Source organism: Myxocyprinus asiaticus, chromosome 24, assembly GCF_019703515.2.
Source record: "Myxocyprinus asiaticus isolate MX2 ecotype Aquarium Trade chromosome 24, UBuf_Myxa_2, whole genome shotgun sequence".
Lineage (NCBI taxonomy): Eukaryota > Metazoa > Chordata > Actinopteri > Cypriniformes > Catostomidae > Myxocyprinus > Myxocyprinus asiaticus.
Window position 1 is genome coordinate 6,847,367 of NC_059367.1, and position 12,352 is coordinate 6,859,718.

General features: G+C 36.0%; 2 protein-coding genes across 2 annotated transcripts; one reads left to right on the top strand and one right to left on the bottom strand.

Moving 5' to 3' along the window:
* Positions 1 to 1,454: 1,454 nt before the first annotated feature.
* LOC127415056 (ER membrane protein complex subunit 3-like) lies at positions 1,455 to 7,337 on the bottom strand. The gene is made up of 8 exons (XM_051653545.1): positions 6,970 to 7,337; positions 6,795 to 6,852; positions 6,627 to 6,720; positions 6,403 to 6,507; positions 4,419 to 4,500; positions 3,677 to 3,756; positions 3,442 to 3,524; positions 1,455 to 2,160 (listed from the first exon to the last, which is right to left on the bottom strand). Exons 1-8 carry the CDS (start codon positions 7,122 to 7,124, stop codon positions 2,032 to 2,034), a joined length of 786 nt encoding a protein of 261 aa, XP_051509505.1. The 5' UTR covers positions 7,125 to 7,337; the 3' UTR covers positions 1,455 to 2,031.
* A 198-nt stretch (positions 7,338 to 7,535) lies between these two features.
* LOC127415061 (protein UXT-like) lies at positions 7,536 to 9,312 on the top strand. The gene is made up of 6 exons (XM_051653550.1): positions 7,536 to 7,864; positions 8,105 to 8,186; positions 8,272 to 8,339; positions 8,430 to 8,537; positions 8,629 to 8,692; positions 8,772 to 9,312. The coding sequence occupies exons 1-6, from the start codon at positions 7,782 to 7,784 to the stop codon at positions 8,832 to 8,834; spliced, it is 468 nt and encodes a 155-aa protein (XP_051509510.1). The 5' UTR covers positions 7,536 to 7,781; the 3' UTR covers positions 8,835 to 9,312.
* The last annotated feature ends 3,040 nt before the right edge of the window (positions 9,313 to 12,352 follow it).

Here is a 12,352-nt window from a genome sequence, read left to right on the forward strand (position 1 = left end):
TACATTGTTTAACCTCTGAGTAAAGGGGCATGTAGGGGCAGCTGCAAATGCATTCACTTGGTTTGTACTGATTGCATATTAATGTTTCTTGGCTGTTCACAGTGTTGTAATTTATTTGGCCTGCCCAGTAAAATTCAAGTCTTTTAGGCAGTGCTTTTCACATGCAGTCAGCTACAGGAAACACGGGTAAATCTCACGAAACCTGTCAAGAACATACTGGCCATATTTCTTTCCAAAATCAAAGGGGAACAAAACAGAAATAATATTGTGCTTATTTTGCATATTTTAAAATAAATAATTTTATGACAATTAAGCTTATGATCTTCCCAGAATTCTAATTACTGTAATGAACAAATATCTCCTTTTTTGTTTTTGTTGTTCTGCCGTTAATGTATGCTGACCAACTGAAAATCATTCATTAAAATAATTCAATTACAATGATTTAAGCAAAATCATTACTGTAATTTTACTGTAATACAGTGGAAAATAACTGTAGAAATGACTGAACTGTGAGAATTAAATGAGAATTGAAAACTTACTGTAATGAGAAGATTGGTGGGTTTCAAATTGTCATGAAAATAAAACAGCATTGAATTTATTTATTTTAAGTTGGGGTGAAATATGACCTGTTCATGTTCTTGACAGGTTACGTGAGATTCATCCACACAGTTGGGAAGACTTTGTTTGAAACGTCTGACCTTCATTTTACAGAGACAGTTTATTTATTTTTATAAAACAGTTCCTTAGATGAAACCTCACAATGAACAGCAAATTCATTTCACATCTAAAGTCTTCCATTTTGTACAAGGTTTACATAATGCAACAATCCACCTAATAAATACTTTACTTTTATATAGAGAGTTTTAGTTTTATGACAATTAAATGCCAATGCAGAGCATTTAAAATATAAATTCAAATATGTCTAAGAGCCTCTGTGAATGTAACTTCCAATGGTTAAATTTTTTTCATTGATATTCATCAGGGGATGGTTGGCTATATATGAATAATTGCAAATATCAGAACAATTTATTTTGCTTGATCTCAAAATGAGTGTCAATAATAGTTTTTGTAACAATATTTTAAAGCCCATTTCACTGCCAGAGTATATCCCACCATGAGTCAAATTTCATATTTATGATTTTGCAATGTGGGAGCACTTTTCTTTATAGAAATAAAACATTGTAAATATGTGATCAAATAAAGGATTATTTGAATCGTGTGTGTAATATTTTCTCCACTTATAGTTCCATGCAAACAACATGAGAACATACGTTCAGCCGTAATGACCATTCCAAATGAGTTTCTGTTTTAAATGTCTAGTCCATTTTAAATGTTAAATGTGTGATTCAGCTCTGCGTGATTCACAAACATTACACAAACCATCTTCCGGCTTGATCATATTCTCTCAGTTGATTCAATCAGAGAAGCAAGTACAAATTAATTTCCTTCACACCTTAGTGTTCCATGCAATGTTTATTAAATTATTACATTTCTCATTGACATCTCCAGCTCTTGCACAGTGATGAAAAATAGTACCTGTTCGCTGCATTCAATTTGTTGTTACATTATCTCTGCTGCTGACAGAATGGCTTGTTAAAGAACTGTGCATGAAAATCACAAACCACAAAAGAATAAAATACCTACAGTTTCACAACCATACAGTGACTGTTCAGAACTGGCCAGAAAGCACTAAAATTCAAGGCATCACATCACATACCAAGACACAAAATGTGAGAAAATCTGTATAATAACATAACTTTGGCAAAAAATGAAAACACAATCATCAATTTAGATCTCTATTATGCTTATATTAAATTCAATGTTCATATACCGTCCTCACAGGACGGTGTGCATGCAGTTTCTTCATGACATTCACATAGTATTAAGACATTCTAAACAATGTTTTAGGATCATTGAAATCAATGGCTTTGAAGTACCAAGTCATGTTAAGAATCACAGCTTCTTGTGAAACGTATAATCTTAGTGCACTGGCTGAAATCAGCTTACAATCTTTCAGCAATCAGAGATACATCAGAACATGTTTGATTTTAGTTCTTGGCTAAAGATTTCTCTGAAGTTCAGGTCCTGAGACATTAGTTCATCTTCAACGTTCTCCAGGGCCCATTTGTGCTCCACAATCTCCAGGGCTTCCCACTCGCTCTGAAATATCCATCAACTCAAGTGTTACATGAAGTAGCTGATTTTGCACTGATGACAGACTTGTTCATTTGTTATGAATAAACTTGTCTAGCAGTTCCCATTAAAAAAGAAAATAATCAAATTATTATTTTTTTTCCCAATTGTAAGGTATTTAAAGGTATAGTTCACCCAAAAATACAAATTCTCTTATCATTTACTCACCTTCATGGCATCCCAGATGTGTGACTTTTTTCTTCTGCTTAACACAAAATAACATTTTTAGAAGAATATTTCAGCTCTGTAGGTCCATACAATACAAGTGAATGGTGACCAGAACTTTGAAAGTCCAAAATGCATACTGTATAAAGGCAGCATTAAAGTAATCCATAAGACTCCAGTGGTTAAATCCATGTCTTCAGAAGAGATATGATAGGTGTGGGTGAGAAACAGATCAATATTTAAGTCCTTTTACTATAAATCCTCTTCCCTGAGAAGAATGCAAATCGCCAAAAACAAAAGAAGAATGTGAAAGTATATGTGAAAGTTGAGATTGATTGTGAAAAAGGACTTCAGTATTGATATGTTTCTCACCTACATCTATCATATCACTTCTGAAGACATGGATTTAACCACTTGAGCCATATGGATTACTTTTATGCTGCCTTTATGCACTCTGGAGCTTCAAAGTTTTGGTACTCATTGACTTGCATTGTATGGACCTACAGAACTGAGATATTGTTCTAAAAATCTTTGTGTTCAGCAGAAGAAAGTCATACACATCTGGGATGACATAAGGGTGAGTAATTGCTGAAAGAATTTTCATTTTTGGGTGGACTGTCCCTTTAAGTTACTGTATTATTAAAAGTAGGCATTATTACAAAACATTTTGGGTTGAATTTCAAAAAGCAAATATAATCACATTGCGATGAAAATTATTCAAATTGGATATAAGATTTTGGTCATGCCATCCAGTCCTAATCTGACATACTGGTTTGGAATAAAATTATTTTTGAATTTTCATGAAATTATGGCAAACCAAAGCTGTTTATTTCAGTCTGTGGAGATTTAATCGACTTCTTTTGTACTTCAAAACTGAATTTCCACATCATAAATACATGTAAACTCCAACTGATGAGCATTTCTAATTTAAAACTGCTGTTACCATGTTTTTTTCCATATGCATGTTTATCATGGAAGAGATTCATATTACGTAAAGAAAATAAACCTCTTCTGATCCTTAAGATAATACATAAGCAGAAAAACATCACAAAAAAAGACAGGTGAAGTTCACATTATACTCACCTTAAATGCTTTATTAGGATCAGGGGGCATAGCCATCGCTGCCCCTGTCATTTGATCCTGCATAATTCTTGACTGATCCGCAGCTAGGAATAAACAATTTTTTTAGCAAGATTTAAATTGATGCGAATACAGCTAAAACACAAACATAACAATTGTTTATCTGCATAAAAACACATAGCCACAAATCAATAGTTACTCAAACTGTGGTAAAAAGTCATGGAAAAAATAAACCAACCATTATCTTGTCCAAGGATGAGGGTGTACATGCTTCGGAGCCCAAAGACATTTAGGAAATACCATGAAGCTGAACTCACCCTAGAAGAGCAACATATACTCACTGAGCACCTTAGGAACACCTGTACACCTACTTATTCAAGCAATTATCTAATCAGCCAATCGTGTGGCAGCAGTGCAATGCATAAAATCATTCAGATACGGGTCAGGAGCTTCAGTTAATGTTCACATCAACCATCAGAATGGGGAAAAAGTAATCTCATTGATTTGGACCGTGGCATGATTGTTGGTGCCAAACGGGCTGGTTTAATATTTCTGTAACTGCTGATCTCCTGAGATTTTCACACACAACAGTCTCTAGAATTTACTCAGAATGGTGCCAAAAACAAAAAACATCCAGTGAGCGGCAGTTCTGTGGACGGAAACACGTTGTTGATGAGAGAGGTCAACAGCGAATTGCCAGACTGGTTCAAGCTGACAGAAAGGCTATGGTAAGTCAGATAACCACTCTGTACAATTGTGGTGAGCAGAATAGCATCTGAGAATGCACAACATGTCGAACCATGAGGCGGATGGGCTACAACAGCAGAAGACCACATCGGGCACTTTATTAGGACCACAGTGTTCCTAATTAAGGGCTCAGTGAGTGTAGATAAAGAAATTACCAATATGAGTACAACACGTGCTGCCTAGCAGATAAACAATAGAAAAAGCAGATACAAGGAGACGTGTCAATACTGTACCATGAGGCGTCCAGAGAGAGCAGCTCAATTCCCCTCTGTAACATGGGTTTGAATCGGAGCGTCAGCGGAAACGGAACCTTAGCTGTACGGGAAACATGTATCACAAAGTTAAATTCAATGCAACTCTCACAAGCCTACATGTACATGTAATCTACTCACATATACAAATTATTGTGTGATGGTCATTTAACACAAACCCCTCTTTCTCTCACTTAGTTTACGAAAATGTTGAGTCCTACTTGTTATTTTCTTTTATCTGAATATTTCATCTGTGTTCAAATTATAAGACACATCACAAGGTGCAGCCCTTGGATGGTGAGACACAGGTAAAAACCTTCCACCTGCTTTCTGAATGCTCTTTAAAGGGATAGTTCACCCAATAAAATTTTTCTCATCATTTATTCATTCTCATGCCATCCCAAATGTGTATGACTTTCTTTCTTCTGCTGAAAACAAACAAAGACTTTTAGAAGAATTTCAGCTCTGTAGGTCTATACAATTCAAATGAATGGGGTCCAAAACTTTGTAGCTCCAAAAAGCACATAAATGCAGCATAAAAGTATTCCACATGCCTCCAGTGGTTAAATTAATATCTTCAGAAGCGATCCAGTTGGTTTTGGGTGAGAACAGACCAAAATTTAAAGGAATAGTTCACCCGATAATGAACATTTGCTGATAATTTACTCACCCTCAGGCCATCCAAGATGTATCTGAGTTTCTTTCTTCATCAAAACATAATTGAAGACTTTTAGGATTTCATTTCAGGCCTCCTCCTTCAAACAATGCAAGTGAATGTACTCCATTTTCTGACGGTCCAAAATGCATATTTAGGGTGCATCAAAATAATCCACACGTCAAATAAAGTTCTTCTAAATGCAAACGATTGATTATTTTTAGAAACAATACTTACATACTTTTTAACTACAAATGTTCACTTCCGTACATCTCTGTGACGCACGCTCATGAGAGGGATGACGTAAGCTCGTTGGTAAGGTCACGCATCATGTGGAGGAGGAGTCAGGAAGCGCGTCGTTTACAAGAGAAACTTGTGCCGTTCACAAACCAAAACAGTTCAAGACAATATATATACATATATATATAAATCATTTCCAAATATTAATAAAAATTAAAAAAAAAAAACAAAGTAAAGGCGCTTCCTGACTCCTCCACGTGACGCGTGACCTTACCAACGAGCTTACATCATCCCTCTCATGAGCGTGTGTCACAGAGATGTATGGAAGTGAAAAGTATATAGTTAAAAAGTACATAAGTATTGTTTTGTTTCTAAAAAATAATCAATCATTTGGGTCCAGAAGAACTTTATTTTTCGACTGGAGTCGTGTGGATTATTTTGATGCACCCTAAATATGCATTTTGGACTGTCAAAAAATGGTGGACATTCACTTGCATTGTTTAAAGGAGGAGGCCTGAAATGAAATCCTAAAAGTCTTAAATTCTGTTTTGATGAAGAAAAAAGCTCATTTTCATTTTTGGATGAACTATTCCTTTAACTCGTGTCTCTAGGCACCATCATGATTTCAAGCTCGATTACACTTCCTAGCGCTTGATGCATACGCAGAGCATTAGGAAGTGTAATCATGCTTGAAATTATGATCGCCAAGGAGACTGCAGATGTCAAGATTTATAGTGAAAAAGGAATGACATTTTGGTCTGTTCTCACCCAAAACCAATTGGATCGCTTCAGACGACGTGGATTAAACCGCTTGAGTCTTATGGATTACTTTTATGCGGTCTTTATGTGATTTTTGGAGCTTCAAAGTTTTGGCCACCATTCACTTGCATTGTATGGACCTAGAGAGCTGAGAAATTCTTCTAAAAATCTTCATTTGTGTTCAGCAGAAGAAAGTCATGCACATCTGGGATGACATGAGGCTGAGTTAATGATGAGAGGATATTCATTTTAGGGTGAACTATTCCTTTAACTCTAGCCCACGGTGGGCAGGGCACGACCAGCTGCCCTTACTTGTGACAAAACCAGAAAAGGCCCAGTTGATCCATCCTCCGATCAGGATCATTGGCAGCACATTGGTCAGATTGCCTTTCATCATGTCCGTTAACATGCTGGTGTCTGAGAGTGAAAAAGGGACAGGTTGGATATTCATTACAGACAGACTTTATAATGAAGGCACATTACAGGTGATGTCTTTGATGTCAAGGAATTACACTAGATGTTTAAGAGGCATTTACCTGTCATGGGGTTTTTGGGGATCACCTTTCTCTTAACTTTCTTGAAGAATCCAGTCTCAGGGTTGTTGAAATAGTGTTTTCTCATGGCAAATGACTGAAAATGGACAGTAATGGTGATCAGGAATTTCTTGCAAACATGCTGTGCAAAGTAATTCAAGAAATGCATACCTGTTTGGGAAGATACTTTCCATTTTCTCTCAGTATACGGCTGCGCAGCAACACCTGGCTGTGAACAAAACAAAAAAGTACTACTACTAAAAATAATAATAACAACAAATATAATAAATGGATCATCAGTTATTATTCCATAATTTTGATAACAAACAAGTGTCAGTCATCTCACCTGTCAGATACCTGCTGCAAATCAACCTTCTTCTCTGTGTGAATAAGTTGAGTGACGTAATGCCGCAGAACCCCGACGAAGAAAGTGATGAAAACTATGGGCAGAACAACCCACAGGCGAATACTAGAGTCCAACAACAACTCTGGACCTGCCATTTCCGTCCAACAACTAGCTGAAGTCAAATAACTAATTTAAACAAGCATTTCTCTAATAAACAGACGAAACTGTAGCCCTAGAAACTAAACACGAGCCACTTTTAAAGCTAACTATAACGCTTTCAGTTGTATCGGTGTCTGTCTTGGTTAAAAGTTAAACTATGCTGAAACTAATGCACTTCATGCGACAGTAAAGGTACACTGCTGCATGAACACGTGCCATCTGCGCAGCTGCTGTTTAACCTTTGAACCTAATTACATATTTTAAAATACATTCGTATTTTATTATGGATCTCTTCTCTATCATTATGTTATATAAAATATATATATATCTCAAACATAAATTCATATGTATTTAAAAAAAATAAATTAAGTTTGCTTTGACGTCATTTCCCATTGCACAGGCGTTTCCGGGTATCTTGTAAACAAGCGGAGAGCCACGTGACGCACTGAGGGAAAAGTAGAGGATTTAAAGTCAAAAACAAACTTATTGCGCTAAAAAGTTGCAGGCTTTAATTGCCGCATTTTCCCAGCAGTCGACTGGCGATGTTTACTGCGAGTTAAGATTCTATATATTGACTCATTTTTAAGGAAGTTTCTGACGCTGTGTATTTGTCTCATTCTAGTCGATCTGCAACCATATTTTCCCCACATATCATGACTTCCGAGGCACCCAATATTAACGAAAAAGCTTTGCAGTATGAGACTTTCATCAATGAGGTATTGAGGCGAGACTTACAGTAAGTATAACTTGATATTCATGACGTGTTGCCATGTTTTTTGGGGCATGGTATCATGGAAATCTGGTGTGTTTTTTTGTTTTTGTTTTTTTTTTTAAATAAGTACCATGGTAATACCAAAATATTCCTTAGAGTACTATTTAAATACCATTGTAAATGTATACTGTAATATTTCCATACCATGGTATATATCTTTAAGGGTGGTCTACTATGAATTCTCTCTTGTGTTTGTTCTGACAGGAGGGTGTTGGAGCAAAGAGATGGTGTGTATGAGAAAATAGCACAATACCTTCAGCTGAAGAACACAATTAAAAGCATTCAGGTAAGAGATTTGCAGCATTTCTCCACCAGTCTTCAGAGGCGATTATGAGATGTTGCTTCACTGTATTCCCTTTACGCATCTTTAGGAATCTGCCAGTAAAGAACTCAAAACAGATGTTGACCTTGGCTGCAATTTCTACGTACAAGCTCACGTGTAAGTAACACAAATCTGATATCTCGGCAAACAACTGTGTGTCAGTGCCTCTTAAAAGGGCAATCTCATAAAGGATTTGTTCCACTTTAGGCCTGATACATCAAAAATATGTGTGGCAGTTGGTTATGGATTCTTTGTCGAATTCACACACACTGAGGCTTTGAAGTTCATAGAAAAAAAGACGAATCAGCTAACAGAGTGAGTGTTTGTTTTATCTTTCAGTGAAATATCTTTATGTGTGTGTCCTTCTTATTTACCTTGATGTTTATTACTATTTGACTTTTTTCAGATATACTGAGGTTCTTACCAAAGATGCAGCAAAGATAAAGGCCAATATTCGGATGGTTCTGGAGGTACAATTATTATGATGCACTTATTTATATCTTATATTTACTATGCATGGTGACATACGACAAAATTCTGCTTTTACAGGGATTAAGGGAATTGCACGGTCTGAAAGATCTTCCAGAGACCAGAAGCAGAGAGGTGTTTTAGTATAATACAACTAATAAAATCATGATGTATTCTTTTTGCGCATATGACTTAATGTTTGTTTCAAACAATGTAAACATTATGGCAGTTAGGTTAAGATGAACCTTGCCTTTTAACAGGTTATACTGTTGTTTAAAAAAAAAATCAGCTGAATAAATTGCAACATTTTCAGCATACCTCTGTGCCATTTGGTGATCATTTTAACTATGCCACTGTTTGTGCATGCAATACACTAACACATTTTATTACTTGAACTCCTTTTAGATCATGCAGTTTATATGAATGCAGATGTTTCTGCATAGAAATATGAACATGTACGAGGCCTCTTTTCATTTCTAGAGCACAAGGATACTGCTAAAAAAGGTTTAGATATCTGTAAAGAGAATTATATTAAATGCAGACCACGATATTGTCATGTGTCATTCTATAGTACAGTGGTGGCCAAAAATATTGGCACCCTTGGTAAATATGAGCAAAGAAGGCTGTGAAAAAAAATCTGCTTTTGATCTTTCATTCTAAAAATTCACAAAAATCTAACCTTTAATTGAAGTAAAACAAATGAAAGAGGGAAAATATCTCATTATTAAATATTTTTCTCCAAAACACGTTGGCCATAATTACTGGCATCCCTAGAAATTCTTATGAGTAAAATATATCTGAAGTATATTCCCATTCATATTTTAAATTTTTTAGTGCTCCTGGGTGACTAGGAACATGAAATTGTTCACAGGGGTATAAATATGACACACACCAAATTCCCTTAATCAATCACAGTGGGTTAGACTAAAGAATATAGTTCTGATGTGTGGCAAAAGGTTATTGAGCTTCACAAAATGGGAAGTGGCTATAAGAAAATAGCCAAAGCATTGAAAATGCCCATTTCCACCATCAGGGCAATAATTAACAAGTTCCAATCAACTGAAGATCTTAAGAATCGGCCTGGTAAAGGACGTGTGTCTATATTGTCTCCACGCACAGTGAGGAGGATGGTTCAAGTGGCCAAAGAATCTCTAAGGATCACAACTGGAGAATTGCAGAAATTAGTTGGGTCTTGGGGTCAGAAAGTCTTAAAAGAATTATCAGACATCACCAACATCAAGTTGTTTGAGAGGGTTTCAAGAAAAAAAGCTTCTGCTTTCATCCAACAACAAACTCAAGCATCTTCAGTTTGCCAGACACTACTGGAACTTCAAATGCGACTGGGTTCTATGGTTAGATGAAACAAAAAAAGAGCTTTTCGGCAGCAAACACCAGAGATGGGTTTGGCACACACAGAGATGAAGAAGTACCCAATGCCCACGGTTAAATGTGGTGCTGGATCTTTAATGTTGTGGGGCTGTTTTTCTGCCAGAGGTCCTGGACATCTTGTTCGGATACATGGCATCACGGACTCTATCAAATACCAAGAGATAAAAAAATCAAAACCTGGCTGCATCTGCCAGAAATTTTACAATGGGCCGTGGTTGGATCTTCCAGCAGGACAATGATCCAAAACAAACATTAAAATCAACACAAAAATGGTTCACTGACCACAAAATCAAGGTTCTGCCATGGCCATCCCAGTCCCCTAACCTGAACCCCATAGAAAATTTGTGGGGTGAACTGAAGAGGAGAGTCCACCAACATGGACCTTGGAATTTGAAGGATCTGTAGAGATTCTGTATGGAGGAATGGTCTCAGATCCCTTGCCAGGTGTTCTCCAACCTGAGGCATTATAAGAGAAGACTCAGAACTGCTGTCTTGGCAAAGGGAGGTTGCAAAAAGTATTGAATAAAAGGGTGCCAATAATTATGGCCAATGGAATTTGGAGAAAAATATTTATTTAATAATGAGATTTTTCCCCTCTTTCAATTGTTTTACTTCAATTAAAGTTAGATTTTTGTGAATTTTTTTAACGAAATTTCAAAAGGACAAACAATGCAGATTTTTTTTTCACAGCCTTCTTTGCTCATATTCACCAAGGGTGCCAATATTGTTGGCCACCACTGTATATTTAAAGGCAGACCATTTAAATAATGCATATTAATTGATAATGGCATGACATTCATAGTTATATACCACTATTTACATATATGCTGTTTTTTTCTATGTTCAAGGTGCATTCAGTAATTTTTTCCTCATGAAAATTGTTTTAACTCCTAAAGATATGAATTGTAATTTTGCAATATATGTAGTAAATCATGAGCACTCACATTAAAACAAAGACTCCAGTCATATCAGTAACCTTATAAAAGCTGTTTATTCTACATGGAGAGGGTCCGCACATGGGGGCTGCCATGTTAGAATCACATGATCAACCGAATACTACTCGCTTAATCTCAGTAACAGTCCTGTTATTTGACACTTTCACTCAGTGATTAAAGTAATCATGGCTGACTGTGAATACTACATTTCTACGATGGCATCTGAAACTGAAAACTATTGATTTTAAATGATGCTGCATCCAAGCCACTAGGTGTCAGTGTAAGTCCAAGATGACACAAAGACAAAAGTTACTGAGTGCACCTTTAAGATTATACTACAAAACCATTATTTGTAGATCTAAAATTAAAGATGTGAACATTTGAGAATTTGTCTTTGTGAGTTAAGTATATGAATTAAATCTGAGCACAAATTCTACTGTAATTCAAAATGTATTTAATGTTATCTTATATCTACAAATAAAAAGAGTAAAACTATAGAATAACTTGTCTTCATGTTCGGTTCTTCATCCTATCTGTCTGACATTTTTTAAATGATTTTAAAACAGTTTTAATCTGTTGGGGGTGCTGCTTTTGGGATTAAAGTGATGATTAATTGATCATTAATTGAACTTCTGTTTTAGCTCTTCTAACTGATGAAGACTGTGGTTAATTTGAAGTTTCTGCAGCATCCATGTGACGGCTACCCTGTCACACTAGTAACAGTTGCCATGGAAACTGGATGTTGAATTGTGGCAGCAGTGTTAGACTTGCTCCCTGAAATAGATTATTTTTCTTTGTAGAAAGGCTCACTGTCGCATTTGGGCACAATGACACACAATACAATCATTATAATGTTACGTTGTCAGCACTGGCACTGAAATTACAGATTTGAATTTTAAACTTCAATAATTCAGGATTTAGAGGGAACTTAATTGTACATTACTTTCCCAAAAGGTTAAAAAAAAAAAAAATGTCTGCAGAGCTTTTATGCTTCCGATATTATGGCATTAAAGGTGCACTCAGTAACTTTTTTCTTTGTGTCATCTTGGACTTACACTGACACCTAGTGGCTTGGATGCAGCATCATTTAAAATCAATAGTTTTCAGTTTCAGATGCCATTGTAGAAATGTAGTATTCACAGTCAGACATGATTAATTTAATCATTGAGTGAAAGTGTCAAATAACAGGATAGTTACTAATATTAAGCGAGTAGTATTCAGCTGGTCATGTGATTTTAACATGGCAGCCCCCATGTGCGGACCCTCTCCATGTAGAATAAAACAGCTTTTATAAGGTTACTGATATGACTGGAGTCTTCATTTTAATGTGAGTGGACA

Bases quoted from the DNA above. Each gene is read 5' to 3' on its own strand.
- LOC127415061 (XM_051653550.1), top strand. From the start codon at position 7,782: ATGACTTCCGAGGCACCCAATATTAACGAAAAAGCTTTGCAGTATGAG. The intron at 8,187-8,271 runs GTAAGAGATTTG...ACGCATCTTTAG, and splicing joins ACACAATTAAAAGCATTCAG to GAATCTGCCAGTAAAGAACT. The intron at 8,538-8,628 runs GTGAGTGTTTGT...GACTTTTTTCAG, and splicing joins AAGACGAATCAGCTAACAGA to ATATACTGAGGTTCTTACCA.
- LOC127415056 (XM_051653545.1), bottom strand. From the start codon at position 7,124: ATGGCAGGTCCAGAGTTGTTGTTGGACTCTAGTATTCGCCTGTGGGTT. The intron at 6,508-6,626 runs GTAAATGCCTCT...TTTCACTCTCAG, and splicing joins CCCCAAAAACCCCATGACAG to ACACCAGCATGTTAACGGAC. The intron at 4,501-6,402 runs GTAAGGGCAGCT...TTTCCCGTACAG, and splicing joins CTTTTCTGGTTTTGTCACAA to CTAAGGTTCCGTTTCCGCTG.